Source organism: Notechis scutatus, chromosome 13 (genome assembly GCF_049901735.1).
Source record: "Notechis scutatus isolate UNSWTSFEM ecotype Mainland chromosome 13, rNotScu1.2, whole genome shotgun sequence".
Taxonomy (NCBI): domain Eukaryota; kingdom Metazoa; phylum Chordata; class Lepidosauria; order Squamata; family Elapidae; genus Notechis; species Notechis scutatus.
The window spans coordinates 13,355,551-13,375,652 of record NC_142021.1 but is presented as its reverse complement, the minus strand read 5'-3'; the positions used below and the strand labels follow the sequence as shown (position 1 = coordinate 13,375,652).

The 20,102-nt window shown below is 43.0% G+C and overlaps 1 protein-coding gene across 1 annotated transcript; it reads right to left on the bottom strand.

Annotated features, from left to right (window-relative positions):
• Positions 1 to 955: 955 nt before the first annotated feature.
• Positions 956 to 12,615, bottom strand: COQ5 (coenzyme Q5, methyltransferase). Its single transcript, XM_026688135.2, has 7 exons — positions 12,293 to 12,615; positions 7,979 to 8,128; positions 7,393 to 7,617; positions 4,160 to 4,266; positions 3,593 to 3,681; positions 1,507 to 1,618; positions 956 to 1,420 (listed from the first exon to the last, which is right to left on the bottom strand). Exons 1-7 carry the CDS (start codon positions 12,441 to 12,443, stop codon positions 1,319 to 1,321), a joined length of 936 nt encoding a protein of 311 aa, XP_026543920.1. The 5' UTR covers positions 12,444 to 12,615; the 3' UTR covers positions 956 to 1,318.
• Positions 12,616 to 20,102: the final 7,487 nt, after the last annotated feature.

Genomic DNA, 20,102 nt, shown 5'->3' with positions numbered 1-20,102 from the left:
GAATACAATGTATATCTACTTTAAAATATTCAAATGTTGGCCAGCCAGTTCCAATACAGTACAGCAAGGGGCTCAATCTTCATAGAGGACAGCCAGCCAGAGAATTTCAGTTAACTTTTTCTAGGGCTGACTTCTATTCATGGCTATCAATAAAAATAGCTGGAGCTAAGGAATGCATAACTTTTGGGCATTTTGAGTACCAAGCATAGCATTCTACCTGAGCAAGCTTGTGTTGCATTTATGTATACTGTGATGTATTTAATGCTCTGTAGAGATGCGGGCCTAATTTGTATAACATATTAAACTATTGTGGTATGTTCTGGGCTTCATACAAACTCAGTAATTTGCTTTTGTAAACTGTTATCACCAATTGTGTATGTGTGACCTCAGAAAGTGGCAGCTCTCAGCTTGCTAAACAGAAGCTAAGCAAGATCAGACTTGGTCTGTGCCTGGATGATAGAATTCCAGGGGTTGTAGACTAGAAGAAATATCTGAGAAAGCAGCAGTGGCAAATCTGCATGGTTACAAAGGAAGCTTGATGTGCTCATGGAATCTACTGCCGCAAGTTGAAGGAGAGACTCTGCGTTTTAAAGTTAATCTTGGTTTGATACCATGCAATTAGGTAATAAATCTTTAGAACATGGGTGTCAAACTCGCCGCAGTCATGTTTTGCAATGTTCCCATTCACAGAGCTGGGGTGGGTGTGGCCTGTGCAGGATATACCTGTCCTCAGGCTGCTGGTTTGCCCTGCTTTAGAGTTTAACAGTGCATACCCCATTGAGCTAAGCTAGTCTTTCAGCTTGAGCGAAAGCAGCTACATTCACTCACGACACTTAACACTTGGATAAATCACTAGCTTAGAACATGCTGTAAATTGTGTTAGATGATGAGAGACGATGGAGAGATGATGAATTTCCCAGAAATTGGCTGACAGCTGCAACCACCAGAATGTGAATTAGATTTAATTTTTTACTTGAATATGCCTCATAATGTAAAACACCCTCCACTTCAGGAAAACAAAGAAACAATTGAAAATTTAAATACTTTTAATATATAAAGTAATCCTACATTTCTTGATAAAAGCCTGGACCTTTAGAACAGTAAACATGGCTTCCATTCATTTCTTCTATTTCTTCAGCCACACCTCAGTTGGGTGACATGATTAAAATATTTCTGAAGGGTTCACTGTCCAGGTTTCAAATGAACTAAATCTTGTCCAGTAAAATGAACAGTTTTAAATAAGCACAGCTGAAAACAGTTGTTCTTTTGTCCTGACTTAAACTTAATGTTGAGTGCTTTTCCCTCAGTACAAAGATAATCACAGCTTGAAGCCAGAATGAATGGCCACCATGCCCGATGTCAGGTTTTGATAGTCCACCTTCAGAAAGCCTGCTTCTTCAATAATTTCCTTGAACTCCTCCTAAAACAGAGCAAATGGTAAATGTAGCATTTAGTGTATAGAACTGAAATTTTAATTTTTAGATTAACTTGGAGGACTTGTTTTACCTGAGTTGGAAAGCGCCTTATGCTTTCTACAAGGTACTGGTAGGATTTCCAATCACCAGCTATAATTTCTCCCAGCACAGGGATAACTTGGAAGCTATAGAGATCATACAGACTGAAAACAAAATTTTAAGAAAATTAACATACTGGATGCAGGCGATCTTATCTAGTAGACCAAACTTTCCACAAACAATTTGACTTCAGGGACAAATTTTCACATATTGAAAGTAAACTCGTAACAGGGCCCCAACAGCCATTTGTTTCCCTTTGAATGTTCTTGGGGAGAGAGATCTGTTCTAGAAACTTCACAAAATATTTCATAGGCAATGCAGGTCATCCTCGATTTAATAGCAATAGCACTTAGACTTGTATACTGCTTCACAGTGCTTTTACAGCCCTCTCTCAGCAGTTTATAGAGTCAACCTATTGCCCCAACAATCTGGGTCCTCCTTTTACCAACTTCTGAAGGCAGGCTAAGACAACCTTGAGCCTGGTGAGAATTGAATTGCCAAACTGCTGGCAACCGGCAGAAGTAGCCTGCAGTATTGCACTCTAGCCACTGCAGCACCACTGTGGCTCTTTATAATTGTTTGAAGTGATGACAGACTCCCAAAAGCTATTTACAACCTGGTTCTGAAGTTGCAATGGCTACCCCGCCCCCCAAACTCACCCATGGTCACATGATTTCATTTTGGGTGCCCAACAACTGGCCCACATTTGTAGCCATTTGCCGCATCCTGCAGCCATGTTACCATGATTTATGGCAATTTGGCTGAAACCCACTTTCGGTTAGTCAATGGATTTGCTTAATGAGTGCAATGTTTGCTTAACTATGGATTCACTTAATGGCTGCTGTAAAAATAGCTATATAATTGGTTGGTCATTTGCTTTACAACTGTCACAATTTAGAAGCAAAATGGCAGGCTCCATTATAGTCAACAATTGAGGACTACCTGTACAGCCACAACATTAGGGACTGGGCATAAGTAGCATTCATTCAGTGCCATTGTAACTTCAAACAGCCACTGAACAAATAGTCATTAACCAAGGACTACCTGCATATCATCTGCAAAGATGATAGCCAATCCATCTGTCCATCTCTTTGCGTCATCAAAAATGAGTCAATATAAGGTGTCATTCTTCCCTCTTCATTACATAGAATATGACATCTAGTTTGGGGCATTGCATTTGATTGAAGATACTCAAACTGTTAAGTTACTCACCCTGGGCTAAGAAAGTACTGTTATTCTATTTCTGCTTTTTTACTGTTTTCCTAAACCAAACCTGAGGGGAGGAAGGAAGGTCACCAACTGAAAAAGACTTATCTTGGATGAAATATGCACAGGTAGTCCTCACTTAAGGGCAATTGGGAGAGAAATTTCACTAAGGGACGTAATCATAAAATGCAGTATCACGTGACCACAATGGTTAGCAACGGAAAATCCAGCACTTCCAGTTGCCATAAAACAAGGATGTCATGCAGTTGCCATTTGTGATCTGCTGGTTTCTCCACTGACTTAGCCAGCAAAGAAGGTGGCAAAAGACACATCATGGCCACAGGATGCTGTGATGTCATAATTGTGTGCTAAGCCCCACTCAGCCAGACTGAGCAGTTGTCCGATGACAACCCACACTGCACTAAAATTCAATAAACAGGAAACCTCTCACACTGTCACAGTACTTATTTGCTTAAAGGTAAAGGTTCCCCTTGCGCATAGGTGCTTGTCGTTTCCAGCTCTAGGGGGCGGTGCTCATCTCCGTTACAAAGCCGAAGAGCCAGCGCTGTCCAAAGACGTCTCCATGGTCATGTGGCCGGCACAACTAAACGCTGAAGGTGCATGGAGCGCTGTGACCTTCCTACCAAAATGGTGCTTATTTTTCTACTTGCATTTTTTAATGTGCTTTCGAACTGCTAGATTGGCAGAAGCTGGGACAAGGAACGGGAGCTCACTCTGTTACATGGCGCTAGGGATTCGAACCGCCAACCTTTCTGATTGACAAGCTCAGCGTCTTGGCCACTGAGCCACTGAGCCCCTGTTTATTTGCTTAAGGGGGAATAAAAAACTGAAAAGAAGATCCTTTTTTCAACCTGGAAAGAAGAGAATTGTTGACGTGGCTGAATTCAAGGCAGAGAAAACGCCCTCCTGGTTTCAGGACTCGATAAGCCTCCTGAAGTGCCTAGAAAGGAAACAAACAAACAAACAAAAAACTTCCCACAGTAAGAAGGCATATTCTGATCCTTCACGTGGCATTCTGAGCTCACCCAGTAGAGTTTTGGGGAGGACAAGGTTACCATCTAGTTTAAACTAGCCTGTTAATTGCTTGAAATGTTGGGAACCCCCAAAAAAAAAAAAAAAAAAAAAAAGAAAGATTCGTCACTGGAAGACAGTATAAGAAAGAACGCCAGGTTGGAGCAATGAAGATGATACCAAAGATTTAAGTGGTGTAACTGTTAGGGAGATGATGACTCAGGTGCAAATGGCCACTCGCTGGCTGACTTCGGACCAATCTTTCTTTCCAGCTACCTGACCAGGTTATGACACGAGGTGAGTGGGTGAGGTGGGACTAGGAGGTGCAGGAGTTGAGTGACAGGAGAAAAGGCAAATATAAACCTAGCAGCCCTCCCCCCAATAGACCAATAGGAGCACACACTCACCTGATCCATATGAGTGACATTACGGATACCAAAAGCAATTGTGTAAAAATCAAACTTGTTGTCATCGAAGGGCAGATCTTGAGCATCCCCCACCACCCAAGACAATCCTTCAAAGAATGAGGAAAGGAATTGATTAGTGCCCATTCAAAGGACCTTCCAAAGGCATCTTTCATTAAAAGATCAACATATTTTATGAAATTAAGAACCTGTGATGAGTGAACAGTACAATGTGAACGTGTGCAATTTTTGTCATAACAGCAATCACTAATTAATGGCATCATATATGTATATGGGGGTGTCTCCATTTTAAAAACAACCAATTTATGAGAGGTTAGCTCAGTGTTAAGACAAGCTACAATTTTTCTCCACTTCTACATCATGACTTACATTTATTTCTGAATTAGTAAGCTAAAATCGGGGAGAAGGAGCATATTTCCCATTCTAATTACTGAAGAAATGGGGTGGATCCTACGCATGCTTGATGTATATTGTCCACTATCTTATAGGGTATTTTACCCAGAAACCATGGCATAACATTACATTCTGTCTGGGTTATACATCAGACCTTCTTGTCAATGATTATGATAGAAAGATTTGTTGTTATACATGCTATTTATGCTCGAGTAGACTTTTAGACTTTATTGTCTAAATCTAAAAATCAATAAATATCTTTATTGTCATTTTGAATGTACACTACTAATAGGTATACATTAAAATGAATTTTCATTGCATGCAGTTCTCAAAAGGTCTCCACCTCCAATATACACTACATAACCATGACAAAATAAATGAATAAATACAAAATTATGCTTATATCCATACACAGAGTAACAGCATGTGTTGAAAAATCTGCCGGCAAAATGCGCAAACTCTCTGCCACATATGTGTAACTGGAAGCTTGGGGTCAGATCATAGTTCCCAACGATGTGCCTAGTCAGACAATCCAAGTACCCCTCTTGTGGCCATATATTTTCTTTTAAGCTTCACCCCAAAGCTGCTTCCATTCTTTTGCCCAGCCGGATCATGACAAAAGGCTTCCCAAAGTCTCCCTCCTCAAAGGCAGAGCCTTGAGCTCCTTCACCCTGTTCCTGTTTGAATGATCTGAAGAGTTTCAGAGTCAAAAGGGGAAAGACTCAACAAAAGACTCACTTATGCTTGCAAAGCTCAGTCTACACATCGTCTTCGACTTAAGGCCAACATTTCTCTTGCTCACTAAAACATCTGTTAAGTAGTTTTGGCCTCACTTAACAGCCTTTTTGCCAGAGTTATTAAGTGAATCACAGCAGCTGTTAAATTAGTAACACAGATGTTGTCAACTAAAAAGAGACTCCTTTGGTCTTTTTAGCTGCCAGAAAAAGGGAGTAGGGGGAAAACAAGGCATTCTTGAAATGCCCTAGATCAGGGTGTCAACAACACGTCAGCAAGCCCCAAAGTCTGATGGTCAGGAGCCGCCAGGTGCGCCCCCCTTTTTGCAAGAACTGATGACTGTGGAGAATCATAAATGTGCTCCAAAAAAGAATTTCACATCCAGGCCTGGAGGCAAGACCCACGCTCCCTGGGTGTGGACGTGATCGTGATTTCGCTTGACCGCACTCCAGGATCAAAGCGGAGCCCGAGAGGACCAAGAAAGACCTAAAAAAAATCAACTAAACGGTAAGTAAAGTAAATGGAGGGGGCAGATGGCTGGGCACGGATTGCTACAGCACAAGACCTAACGCCAAACATCGATGGACTGACCTTAGGAAAACGATGTCAGCCATCTAGTCAGTAAAGTTAAAAAAAGGTAATGCCTTGTGTTTTCCATATGTTTAATAAACAGTGTTTGGCAATATTTGTATGTTTAAAAAAAAATAATGTTTGTTACCAAAAACATTTTTCAATACATTGTACAATAATTGTACATTTGAATATCTACTTGTCATTATTCTATGTTTCTGCTTTCAGAGCTAGTTATTACTTACATTATTACAAAAACAGTAATAATTGAATGCAGTGACATTAATTTATGATAATAAAGAGTGGACACATAGACCTACAGATACAACCGGCCCTTTGATGGGGACCAAACTGCTGATGCGGCCCCCGATGAATTTGAGTTTGACACCCTGGCCTAGATAATCACCTCAGCAGCCCAAAGTTGTCGGAGCATAAGGTGGTTATTGCAGAGCATGATGACTCTTGGACATGGATGTGTCCCATTGGAGAAGTCACATCCAGGGGGTGGAGGCAAGACCAGGTCAAGGGGGAAATGTATGATGTGATTTAGTATTGACTGCACCCAGCTAGCGCCAACATGACCACTCTTAATAAATCAACTTACTTTTCTCTGAGATGGGGCTAAGACTTTCAATGTTTGAATGAGGGTGGATTTGTTGGAGCCCTGACAGATGTTTGGTGAATGTGGCTTCCCCATTGACTTTGCTTGTCAGAAGTTTGCAAAAGATGATCACATGACCCTGGGACATTTCAACCCTCATAAATATGAACCAGTTGCCAAGTGTCTGATTAACAGAGTTGGAAGGGACCTTGTAGGTCATTAGTCCAACCCCTGCCCAAGCAGGAGACCCTACAACATTTCTGACAGGCGGCAGTCCAGTCTCTTCTAAATTTTAACCATACGACCATGGAGATGCCACAACAGTCTTAAGTGTGAAAAACGGCTGTAAGCGCCATTTGTAACTTCAAAAAAGTCACCAAATGAATGGTTGCAAGCCGAGGACTACCTGTACAATGAATTCCCAGGAGGGAGGGGTGCATTCCAGAAGAATAAGAGGCAACTCAGCCTGGATATTAAGTGTGAGAGAGAGGACAAAGGCATGCTCTCCTTAATAGTTCCCAGAGCATATGGTACATGCAGATAGTAGAATCCCGTCAGCCAAAATTTTGCCTATAGGTGTAAAGCAGAGGTCTCCAAACTTGGCAACTTTAAGACTTGTGGACTTCAACTGCCAGAATTCTCCAGCCGGCTATGCCGGCTGGAGAATTCTGGGAGTTGAAGTCCACAAGTCTTAAAGTTGCTAAGTTGGGGGACCCCTGGTGTAAAGCAATAAAGAAGCCAGATGGGGAGGATTTTGAGAATTTTGAGGCCTAACATTCCCATCATACTTCAGAGGGAAGAGGGCCAGGATTCCTTGCTTCACAGCAAATAGCAGCCTGCCAGAAAGAAACACATATACCTTCACAAACTCACCAGCCTTGATTTAGATCTCCCTGTTGAAATAACAACTTATTACCTTCCGAGTAGCCAAGCTGCTGCGATTTCTGCTTCCCAACCTTCACCATCTCTTTGTTAATGTCGCAAATAACTACGTGGGATCCCCCTAGCGATCCATTCTCCTCTTCCTGGTAAAGCTGAGTAATCTCCTGCCAGGATAAATTCTGATGGCTTCTCAGCTTCTGCTGGATCTGATACTCCCGCTGGGAACGAACATAATTGATAAATCGAAAGGCGATGTCACCTGAATTTGTTTTGAAAAGAAGGATTCAAAACGTGAGATTTCCTTTTCCTGAAATTAAGTGATGGGAAGGTAGGGATCATGACGGTATTGTGCACAAATCATTCAAACCGCTCCTTCTAATAGCTTGGGGTTGCTGACTGAGAAGTTCCATCCATGCACACACACACACATAGGACATTTTTTGTTGTCATAATTAACTATTGAGGTTCATTTAAGTGCTACACACACTCAAATCTGGAACTTTTGTGAAAGACTGGACAGCTTTTTGTCCGGGACGGAATAAGGATTCTTGCCTTGGGCAGGGGGTGGGACGAAAAGACCACTGAGGTCTCTTCCATTCCTAGTATTTTATGGTACTTACCTGTCCCGCCAGCAACATCAATTAATTGGGCTCCTGGATAAGGGTTCATGTGACGTAGCAGGGCGTCCTTCCAAACACGATGGATTCCCAGACTCATCGAATCATTCATGAGATCATACTTCTTTGCCACGTTTTCAAACACCTGGTAAACTAAAATTTTCATTTGTTTCAAAATAAGATCAGTTCTGTTATCTATATCAGGGGTACCCAACCCCCGGGCCACGGCCCAGTATTGGGCCGTGGCTGTTCAGAACCGGACCATGCAAGCAGCGGGTGTGTGCCCCCACTGCGTACGGGGAACCAACTCTCTTCCTCCATCCTCCCCCCCCACTGGTTCATAAAGCCGAAAAGGTTGGGAATTGCTGTATCACATCATCCTGACAGCAATCAAATTTCCAGAAATATCTATATATTTAAATCAGAGGTGTGGTATTCAGCCGGTTCTGACCGGTTCTCCTGGTAGCAGAAATGTTGAGTTCAGAGAACCGGCCAATCCCACCTCTTCTCTGCCTCCCATCAAGTCCCAGCTGATCGGCTGGGTCTTCTTTGGTTGCCCTGCACAGGAGAATGGAGCTGGAAAGCAGGTTAGTGGGATGGGGAGGGAATGGGGATTTTGCGGTAACCTTCCCCTGCCACGCCCACCAAGCCATGCCCATTGAACTGGTAGTAAAAAAATTTGAATCCCACCACTGATTTAAATAATGTACTATAAGATTAACCAAGCACATATCTGTCATGTATATTTTATTTGTCAAGTTTCTAAATCATTCAACTCCAAATGATTCTGGATGGCTTCACAATATTAAAACACAATAATAAACATAATACAGTACGAAAACAGTATAAAATAATTGGTACACTGGGGAAAACAAAAAAAGCAGCACAGTCAATGTCCACAAACTACAATGTCCTCCCTGGACTTGCAGAAAGATTTTTAAAGACCACCTGAAGGCAGGCAAACAAAGAAGGCCCACCTGCAGGGTCACCCTAGATGGCCTTACTTAATTGATGGAATCTAGACTCTGTGGGAGCAAATAGGACAGAGGCAGCTTCCATGGGAGACAGCTCTGGCCAATGCCAGGCAAAGATAAATCATGTCTCCAAATCTTTCTACTGGTCTTCATGTCTCAAATACCCCATCTGAGATCCTGATCCATGTTCTCCAGTACTGAAATTTGACCCACCTCTTTCCTCTAGACGATTTCCCTCTTTACAGAAGAAACTTTGGTATGGACATAACTTCAGGAAATAGAAACCTTTGCTGGGATGTTTTGAAATGAACTCCCCCTCCCCCCAATCTCCTAATTGCACTTTTAAGGCAGTATTATTGTTCATTGCTCTTTTTTTGTGCAAAACTATGATTTGGTAAGAGAACTATTGTTTACGGTAAAAGGGAGAAAAGGCAGATCAGAGAGAATTGCCAGGTGACAGGTGCTAATAATCTGCTTAAGTGCAGATTATAAATTTATAAGTGCAGATTAAGTGCATTGCATATAAGTGCAATGTCAGGAATCCGGCACTTAACCCCATTTAAATCATTTAAACCATGAGTCTCAAGCCAAAACTTCCAAAACTTCAAAAGGATTTATTGGAAGTTAAAAGGTCCAGCAATTGCTTGGGTGTAGCTGACTCTGAGACACAATTCATTGTCACCCTTGACCTTGATTTTCCCCCACCCCCTGGGTGTATTGTAATTCATATCCATAGCCAAGAGTCATCAATCATGCTCTCCAGTTGCACGGCAGAAACTGGCAGAAACTTCTGTCACCTAGTAACTATCTTTGAAAACATTTATGGAATGCAGCTGCCACACTGCTCCTCCCTCCCTTTCTGTTGGCAACTCCAAAAGACCATAGAAATATTTTTTGAGTTGACATGCAATATGACATAAACTATATTTAGACAACTCTTCAATCTGTTTCACAGAATCAAGGAACTGGAAATATTCTGGGTGAGCTCTTCTTTGCTGCTCAAAGCAGGGATTGAAGCTTTGCAGGCAGATGGCTGCCTAGCCTCCATTTCAGCACCTCAAAAAATGGGGAATCCACTACTACTCTGGATCCCTTGATACACAGCCAGGTCTTCAAGAGTCTCTGGAAGGCAGGCAAGATAGGGGCTACAGGGCTCCCAAGAGCAGACCCAGCTGTTCTGAAGGAAGCACTTTCTATCACAAAGACTTACACACTTATAATTTCATTAAGAAGATGACCTTTATTGTCATTTTTTTACTGTGAGCACACTGGCCCACATTAAAAATGAAATTCTGTTGCCTGCTGTCAAAAAGAAGTATATACCCATACTATACATAAGACACATACACACCTGCTATTCTCATTCTCTCTCTCTCTCTCTCTCTCTCTCTCTCTCTCTCTCTCTCTCTCATCACTGTCAATTTTGAATACATAGCGGAAAGAGAAAACTTGAGTTTGCAAGGTTAATGCTATATGGAACAAAACTCTGACTGAATCTAGATGTTCTGCTTCGGATACCATTAACCCCGCTCCCAGAAGGGAACAAGGAAAAAAGGTCTTGAAAAGGATGTGTAACATCCCTGACAATCCTGCAGACCCTGGTTAAGCAGTGCTTATATGGAAGTGAACTACCAATAATCTTTTCTGCCATCCTCACTACACTCTGCACTGCCTTCCTGAAGCAGTAATGCTTCCAAACCAGACAGTAATGCAGATGATAATAACGCAAATTCTGTGCAACAATGAGCAGATGCATTACACGAGATGGAAGAGGGATTCAACAAAGATCTATGCCACAATATTATAAATCTAGTTTTTATCCCGTAGGTGCACATAAATTTATAACAGCTCTGAAAAAGGGTCCTTGCCATCTCATCTGACAGCTATGTGACCAAAATTTGGATGCTTGGCATTATGATAGTTCAGCATCATAATGTTCAGGGGTCAAGTGATCACCATTTGCAACCTGCCCAGCCAATGACCATATGCTTCACTTAATAACAGTAAATGGCCCAAAAAGTCATTATTCAGGTGCAATTCACTTAACTGTCTTGTTTAGCAACAAAACTCTGCTCCCAATTATGGTGATAAGTTGAGAGCTACATGTAATTCCTAAGGATTGTGCTAAGAATGTAAGCCTGTAGGGGGCTATCTTTTTAAAGGCCTGCATATGACCTCTCAGAAGAAAACCTTAAACAAATGGAGGAGGTTTGGATTTAACAACATCGGGAAAACAGATATTTGGCACCTCTCTCTTTCTCTCTGTATTTACAGTACAATTTGAGTCAGTTGTCAGCAGGCCAAGATGTTGTCCATGAAAGTACAATCAAAGCTCTGCCCAATCTGTATATATCAGCCCTGCAGACACTCCAATTTGAATTATTTAAATTTCCAAGGGTGTGAATGGATATATAGATATGTGGTTTCATACAGCTGGATGGAAACTTGGAGGTCTTCCAGTCCAACCGCCTGCCCAAGGAAGGAGATCCAATACTATTCCAGACAAATGGCTGTCTAGGCTCTTCTTAAAAAATCTCACATGATGGAACACCCACAACTTCTGGTGGCACGCTTAATTGTTCTCACTGTCAGGGAATTTCTCCTTAATTCCAGGTTGCTTCTCTCCTGGATCAGTTTCTATCCATTGCTTCTTCTCCTGCCCTCTAGTGCTTTGGAAAAAAGACTGACCCGCTCTTTTTTGTGGCAGCCCCTCAAATATAGAAACACTGCTATCATGATCAACCCAAGTCTTTCTTTTCACTAGACTAGAGACATACCCAATCCCTGCAACCGTTCTTCTTAAGGTTAACCTTCAGCTGCCTAATCCTCTTTGTCTCTTTTCTCTGCACTCTTTCCAGAGTTTTCTTTGCATCGTGGTGAACTGAACTGGATGCAACAGTCCAAGGGTGGTCTTTATTTTTATAGTTATAACGTATACTGAAGATGGCATTTAATTTCATTGTACGAGGTGCAATGACAATAAAGTAAACTAGCTAACTTAGCAGTGTAGTTTAAAGCGGTATTATCACTTGCCGGTACTAATCCAATCTCCCGTTGTTGTCTGCCTCTGCCCAGCCTTCCTGGTAAACTCCCCATGCCCTGAGCTGAAGAGGCAACCCGGGACACAAAGCCTGCACCGCTACCTTCCTACTTGCAGGGAGAGAGAGAGAGAGAGACATTCTATCAGGGGTCTCCAACCTTGGCCGCTTTAAGACTTGTAGACTTCAACTCCCAGAATTCCTCAACCAGCAAAGCTGCCTGAGGAATTCTGGAAGTTGAAGTCCACAAATGAGCCGTCCAGGAGGTCAGGCGGTTCAACGGCTCCCGGGCGCAGCCTCCTCACCTTTCTCTCCTTTCTCCTCCTCCGACACCTCCTGGAACCCGAAGTGCGTGGTTCCGCCGCTGCACAGGCCCCGCGAAAGACCGTACAAAAATCTCCGCGGCCCGCAACCCACCCAGCCGCGGCCCGAAAGAGTCAGCACGGAGGCCGCCATCTTGCCTAGTGACGTGACGTCACGCGCAGTCTCTCTCTCTCTCTCTCTCTCTCTCTCACTCCCCCCCGTCCGTTCCTTTTAGGCCCAAAGGCGGCGGTGGAGCACGGAGCATGCGCACACGTGCGGGACTCCGTTGTTGATCCCCGCCTGCGGCTGAATGCGATTTTAACCTGACGCTCGAGAAGGGCAGAGCGTTCGAGGTCACGTGTCCGCATTTGGAAAGGCCACGCCTTCCTCCAACGCCACACGGGTACGCCCTCAGGTCCTGTGGATGGCAGTTGGAAAGCTCCGGGTTGACTCATCCTTCCGAGGTCGGTAAAAATGAGGACCCAGATTGTTGGGGGCAACAGGCTGACTCTGTAAAACTGCTTAGAGAGGGCTGCAAAGCACTGTGAAGCGGTATGTAAGCGCTATTCCTATTGCTTTGCTCTTCTTTCCCTCCTTCCCTCCCTCTCCTCTCCTCTCCTCTCCTTCCCTCCCTCTGCCCACAGCCAGCAGTTTGGTGCTGAACGGCTGAAGGTTGACTCAGCCTTCCATCCTTCAGAGGTGGGTAAAATGAGCAGCCAAATTGTTGGGAGCAAGAGGCTTACTCTGTAAATCACTTAAGGACGGCTGTAAAGCACCATGAAGCTGTAATAAGTCTACGGTCTATAATGCCAAGTTGGGTTGCAAAACCTCCGGACGACTGCTAGGTGACATTCCTGATTTTTCCCTTTGCGGGCACTCAATAGTCGTCTGAGTTTTACAGTTTGGTATTATTTAAACCAGGGGTCGCCAACCTTTTGGACCTCAGGGACCACCAAACTCATAATTTTAAATCCCACGGCCCACTAATATGGATTTTGACTGAGGGTGGCTTGCTGACATTGGTGGGAAAGTTGGTCCCATATTTCAGAGCTGCAGTAGTCACAGGACTGGCCCTTTCATCCTCCTCCAGTCCACTGGCCTGCCGTGGACAGACGAGCTGCTCCAGGATGACCAAAGGGCCAGTCTAGTGACTACTGCAGCTCTGAAATATGGGACCGACTTTCCCATCACGTCAGCAAGCTGCACCGGGGCGGATTTCCCTCCCCACCGTTGGTCTTACCTTCCAGTTCCTGCTCGCGTGGCTCTACTCAAGGTAAGGTTTGCGCTCAGCCGAAGGGTGGGGTCCAGCGAGTGGGCACGCCATGTGGGCGGCGCAGTCTTGTGTTCCCGTGCAGCCTGGATTAATTGCTTTGGGGGGGACATTTCTCTGTGGACCACCAAAATTTTCTCGTGGACCACCAGTTGGCAACTACTTAGTTAAACCACCATCTAGTGCAGTGTTTCTCAAACATGGCAATTTTGCAATGTGGGGACTTCCGCTCCCAAATTCCCTAAGTGGCTGGCTGGAGAATTTTGGGAGTTGAAGTCTTCATATCTTAAAAGTTGCCGTCTTTGAGAAGCACTGGTCTAGGATGACACACAAACACTCTCACTGGTTTAACATCAGGTGGCAGTGTGCCCTTTCCCAACATGGCTACTAATGATGGGGCTGGTAGCCAAGTGTTGAATAACCAGTTAGGCAAGCCCAGTTGAACCCATGGCAATTTGTGTGAACGCAACTCCTGTGGCTACTTTATGCTTCATGTATTGCAACAGTCTGGAAAATTGGACTAAGGAAATGAGCCTACCCAAGGGAACCAGCTGAAACAGGGCTGTTGGAAAGCAGGAAGCTGGACCAGATGGACTTCAGCTTTGTTCTGTGAAGAATGTAGGTGCCCAAGAACTTCACCACTGCCTGGTCTTCAGACCACAACCTGTTTATGGATCAGGATATTCTTAACAGCAACTGTCTTGCTAGACAGGCTTATACCTGTCTTTTTTCCCCTCCAGATTCAATGAGGTATTTTTGCAGAGTTATAGTGCATAATATTAATTTTTGAAATCACTAGTCTTTCAGAAAATAGTACTCCTTCCTGACTGAGAAGTTCCAAAGAATAGTCACAAGGAAGGAATGATTGAGCCATGGTTGCAACATCCATATGAAACCTCTGGGTGAAGGCATCTATTAGTTTGGGATGAGGTATTGTATCATTTTAGCTGCATTCTGATCTGGACCCGTAATAAAGTATTCTTCCAGGTATACTAAAGCTGCTGTGTATTCAACCCATGTCTGAAAGCCCAAACAAGACAGAGGTGCTTTTTGTCCATAAACATTGGCGACCCCAAGATCAAGCTCTACTGATTGCTCTAGACAGGGTCCCTCCCCCTAAATAAGCTGATATATGATTTGGGAGTTCTGAATTTCAGTTCCTGCTTAAGCAACAGGTGAAAAAGAAGGCTGGCCTTTGCCCAACATCAACTGGTGCACCAGTCATGGACCGCCCAGGGCCAGTGGCAATAATTCATGTCTATCATCACTCAGTCTTGACTTCTGCAATATGGTCTATGCAGGCCTGGATTGGAAGATACAGGAGGTGAAGTCTGCTTCAGCACATATTTTGCAGTAGCTGCTCTGATTGTCAGTAGGTTGCTGGGCCCAATTTAAAGTCAGCATGGTCTAATGATTAAGGAACTTGGCTGGTTGTCGGGCTACAGAACTTTTTCCCACTCAATTAGCAAGAATGAACTTCTGAGACCCAAACGTATCAAAAGGAATCCTTTATTGAGATGAGACAGTTCATGTAGGAGTTCAAAGCAGCGTTTCAAAAAAATAAAAGCTTCTAAGAAACTCCAAACAAGGTAACTGATTTCTCAGTACCTATGTTTCTCAAGAAAAGTGGTACATAATTATCAAATAATTTGCTTTTGAGGCAAATTAGCTTGTTTTGCTCTAAAGGACAAAAATATGGCAACATTAATCCTGGCAGATGGTTTATGTCTAAATTTCTGTATACAAAAGGAGTATACAGGGATACGTAAGGGAGTTTAGAACCCCTCCCCTCATCTCGATGTGCATTTAGAGAAACAGAAGCCAGTATGTTAATTTCCCTTCCACCTCTTCTGTAAGAATGATCTTTCTCACAGTTTCCCAGGACATACCTAATTTCCCCCCACCCCCTTTTTAGAACAAACTTTTTCCAGAGATTCCCCAGATCTCACTGTGGAATTTTTATGATCTTCTCATCTCCTGGCTGTGCCTCTCCCTCCATTGTATCATGTGTGGGTTATACAAATTCGATATAAGATTAAATATATTCAGGTTACATCAAGAAAGGATTTCTTTATCACCCCCCCCCCCCCCCCCAAATTTTCTTCTTCCACTGAAGAAATGACAGATACACGGATCTGACATCCTGCCCTCCTTAAAAAACAGGTCTACCTGGAAAAAACAAAAATCATGCATTACATTAGCAATTCAGGATGGTTTATCGGTATTTTAGGTGGAACTTTTGTAGTAATGTGGGTGCTTTTACGTGTCATTTGGCTACCCACTCATTTTCTGAGGAAGGAAGGTGTTTCCAAGCTACTAAATATTGTGTGGATCCATGGTGAGTGTGTGAATCAAGGATATCTTTAATTTCAAAATGTTGTTCCCCATGTACCATGATGGGGGTTGGAGGTGTGGGAAGTGGGGGTCTGAGGTTTGAAGTGATCTCTGGTTTGATCAAGCTACAGTGAAATACTGGATGAATCTGCCTAAGTGTTTTTGGAAGTTGAAGCTCTACCGTCACGGGGTTAATAATTCTGGATATGGGGAATGGGCCAATGAATTTTGGTGCTAATTTCTTAGAGGGTTGTAATGATTTTAAGAATTTTGTGGACAAATATACACGGTCCCCAATCTTGAAAGGTTTAGGTTCGCAACGTTTTTTGTCTGCCTGAGTTTTGTAAACTGCTCTAGCTTCCTGTAAAGATAATCTTACCACTGGCCATATGGCTTGTAAGTTATCCATCCACTCCTTAAGGGAGGGGATTTCAGGTTCTTTGGTGGGTAGTTCCGGCATGGGGTTGAATTCTTGGCCCGTGGCTACCTGGAATGGGGTGAACCCCGTGCTGCTATGGGCTGAGTTATTGTATGCTACCTCTGCAAAAGGAAGAAGGTCAGTCCAATTGTCCTGTTGGTGATTAATAAAACATCTTAAATATTGTTCTAATACGCTGTTCACTCTGTCGATCCATCCGTCTGGGGGTGACTTGATGACAACCCCTGGGTGGAGCCTAATAGGTTTAAAAACGCCTGCCAAAATTTGGATGTGAACTGAACACCCCTATCTGAGATAATCCATTGGGGAGCTCCATGAAGGCGATAATTGTGTATTAGGAACATCTTTGCCAATGCCTTGGCAGTTGGGATCTTTTGGCATGGAGTAAAGTGAACCTGTTTGGAAAAAAGATCAGTTACCACCCAAATGACAGTATTTCCAGCACTTTTGGGAAGCTCCACTATATAGTCCATAGAGATCTCTTTCCAGGGAGCAGAAGGGTCTGCTACTGTTTGTAAAAGTCCAGGATATTTTCCTTGTCTTCTCTTTGCAGCAGCAAAGGTGGGGCAGCTCGCAACATAGCTTTCAATGTCCTTTTTGAGGGATGGCCACCAAAATTGTCTTTTGATGAGGTGCAGGGTTTTTACAAACCCAAAGTGTCCTGCTATTTTGGAGTCCTGGCAGCGTTTCATGAGGTCCATTCTCTTTGTTCTCTACCCAAGCCAGTCCATCTTTGAGTAAACAAGTGTTTTTGTTAGCCTGGAGCCAGTCGTCCTTAAGTAGTGCCTCCTTAAATATTGATGTCGTTGTGTCTTCAGTCAGTGATGATTTTTTTTCCTCTTGTGCCTGGGTGATTACTTTGGCTGCTAGTTGGGTCGGTTGGACCATTGGTTTTATAACCTCAATCTTTTTGCTGTTGTATTGGAGTTTTCTGGACAGTGCATCTGCTAAGAAGTTCTTTCTCCCAGGAAAATATTTGAGAGTGAAATTAAATTGTTCAAAATATTGAGCCCACCTTGCTTGTTTTTTGGAGAGTTTCCGTGGATTTCTCAGGGCTTCCAGATTTTTGTGATCAATCCATACTTCAAAGGGGATTTGGGTTTCCTTCCAGGAAATGCCTCCATGTAAGCATTGCCCACCGAACAGCATATGCCTCTTTCTCCCATATGGCCCATCTTTGCTCGGTTTCCATCAGTTTCTTGGATGTATAAGCGCATGGTTGTAATTATCCACTTCCATTCTTTTGGAGGAGGACTGCTCCAACTGCAACATCACTGGCGTCTGCTTGGATGACAAAAGGTTGTTCGGGATCTGGGTGCTTAAGGACCGGTTCTGCTGAGAATAGATGTTTGAGTTTCTCAAATGCTGCTTGGCATTCCATTGTCCAGATAAGGGGTTGCCCTGGTTTGGGTTTCTCCCCCCCTTTCATTTTTAGCAAGTTTGTGATAGGGAGGGCGATGTTTGCAAAAGCTGGAATGAATTGGCGATAAAAGTTCGCAAACCCCAGGAAGCTTTGCAGTTGTTTGCAGGTGTGCGGTGGGTCCCAGTCCATGACCACTTTTACTTTCTGTGGGTCCATCTCTATTCCCTCGTGGGATACTCTATACCCCAAGTAGTCAATTTTTTCTTGGTGGAATTCTCATTTAGAGAGTTTTGCATATAGTTTAGCGTCTAAGAGTTTTGTGAGGACTGCACGGAGTAGCTTGATGTGTTCTTCCATTGTTTCCATGTAGATTAAAATATCATCAAGATACACTAGAACCCCTTTATATAAAAATTCATGAAGGGTTTCATTGATCAATTGCATAAACACGGCAGGTGTTCCTTGCAGTCCAAAGGGGAGCACTTTAAATTGGTAGCATCCCAATGGTGTGTTAAAAGCTGTCTTCCACTCATCCCCTTCCTTTATTCTGATGCGGTAATATGCCTCTCGTAGGTCTAACTTTGAAAAAAAACTTCCTTTCAAGAGGTGGGCTAACATGTCCTTCATGAGGGGGAGTGGATACATATTCTCTATGCAAGTTGCGTTCAATTTTTTGTAATTAACACACAAACATACGGAGCCATCTTTCTTTTCGCGGAATAACACTGGGGCAGCTATTTTTGGTTGGGCGGGTTTAGTGAAACCCCTTTTTAAATTTTTGTCGATAAATGCTCTTAGTTCTTTCAGTTCTCTGGGAGACATGCAGTACATTTTTGGTTTTGGGAGTTTAGCCCCTGGTAGGATTTCAGTAGCACAGTCTGTGGCTCGATGGGGTGGGAGTTCATCACAAGCTTCCTCGCTAAATACTTGGGCCAGATCCTGGTACTCATTGGGGATGTTAATGGATTCAGCCGACTGTCCGGTCATGTCTAATTCTCTGTTCTCTGTCCCTTTCTTTATCCTTTCCTCTGAGGTTTTTGTAAATATTACGTCTCTCTGGAATTGTAAGGTTCCTTTCCTCACTGCATTGCACAACCCCCTGCAGCATCTCAGAACCCTATAAAAACCCATCCATTCCTAAGCCAAGGGGTCAGCCACTCCAGAAACATTGTCACTGAAGTTTCTGGAAACCAAATAAACCACCTTTCCTTGCAGCCAGTCAGCCTCCATTTTATTTCCATCACCTTTCTCTTGGCTTGGAACCGGGCCGGATTTTTTTCCCAACAATCTGCAGCCATTGACACCTTCTGGGTATTTGGGAGCTTGTCTTCTCTGTTCCATTTGTAGAGACGGTTATTGTAGAGGAAAATTGAAGGAATGAATGCTGAGAGTGTGATGATCTGCATGAATGACCTGGCAGACAGGAGAAAGACCTGCAGCCTAGGCAATGAATGGCTTGACAAGATGGCCGTTCAGTTTGCAGTGAGAGACAAGCATAAGAAATGCTTTAGAAGGGACCCTGCCTAGTTTTCTGGAGATGAAAAAGGAAGGAGAGGAGGAATTCTTCCAATCTTATAAGATTCTGTTTGGGGAAACCTTACAATACAAATAGTGTTCATGTTCTGATTTTTATCTGGACTACCTTGAAGGGATAACATCACCCATGAAAGACTTGAATTATACTATTTAGTAGGACTGTATTGATATTCTTCTCATCTTTCCCATTACCTATCTCCTCTACTAATAACTATAACTTTTCTTGCTTGTATCTACAATTTATATTATGTTTCCTAGTATAATTTATGTTATTTAGTATCCTATGACTATCACTGTGTTGTATCTTATGATTTATGATGTATTTTTATGATGACTATGATCATGATTTATCACTTACAGATTTTATGTACGAGAGCTTACGCACCAAAGACAAATTCCTTGTATGTCCAATAAAGAATTCAGTTCAATTCAATTCTATTCTATTCTCCTATTCTATTCTATTCTATTCTATTCTATTCTATTCTATTCTATTCTATTCTAAATTTGTCCTAAGTATTCTTAATTCCACAATATACTACCGTGAGCTCTGAATAAAAGGCAGCATATGCATCCAATAACAGGATTTTCTGTTTTTCTAGTTTATTTTCACTACTTCAAAGTACATCATTGTTTATCCAGGAATAAAGATGTGTAACTGGGTATGTCATGTTGATACTTAGGGGAGATACAATATTGTAGTGGTCTTCAGGGATTGACACATATGGCAGGGAACGGTATGTTCTCTGGTACCCCAGACTAGTGTTTCTCAGCATTTCAGGCTAAATCTGCCTACTGCCAAGAGCTCAATCCTTACCAGCTCAAGGTTGATTCAGTGTTCCATCCTTCCCAGGTTGGTAAAATAAGGACCCA

Bases quoted from the DNA above. Each gene is read 5' to 3' on its own strand.
- COQ5 (XM_026688135.2), bottom strand. From the start codon at position 12,443: ATGGCGGCCTCCGTGCTGACTCTTTCGGGCCGCGGCTGGGTGGGTTGC. The intron at 3,682-4,159 runs GTGAGTGTGTGC...TTTCCTTTCTAG, and splicing joins ATGTCACTCATATGGATCAG to GCACTTCAGGAGGCTTATCG. The intron at 1,619-3,592 runs GTTGAAAAAAGG...TTTTGTTTTCAG, and splicing joins AACAATTCTCTTCTTTCCAG to TCTGTATGATCTCTATAGCT.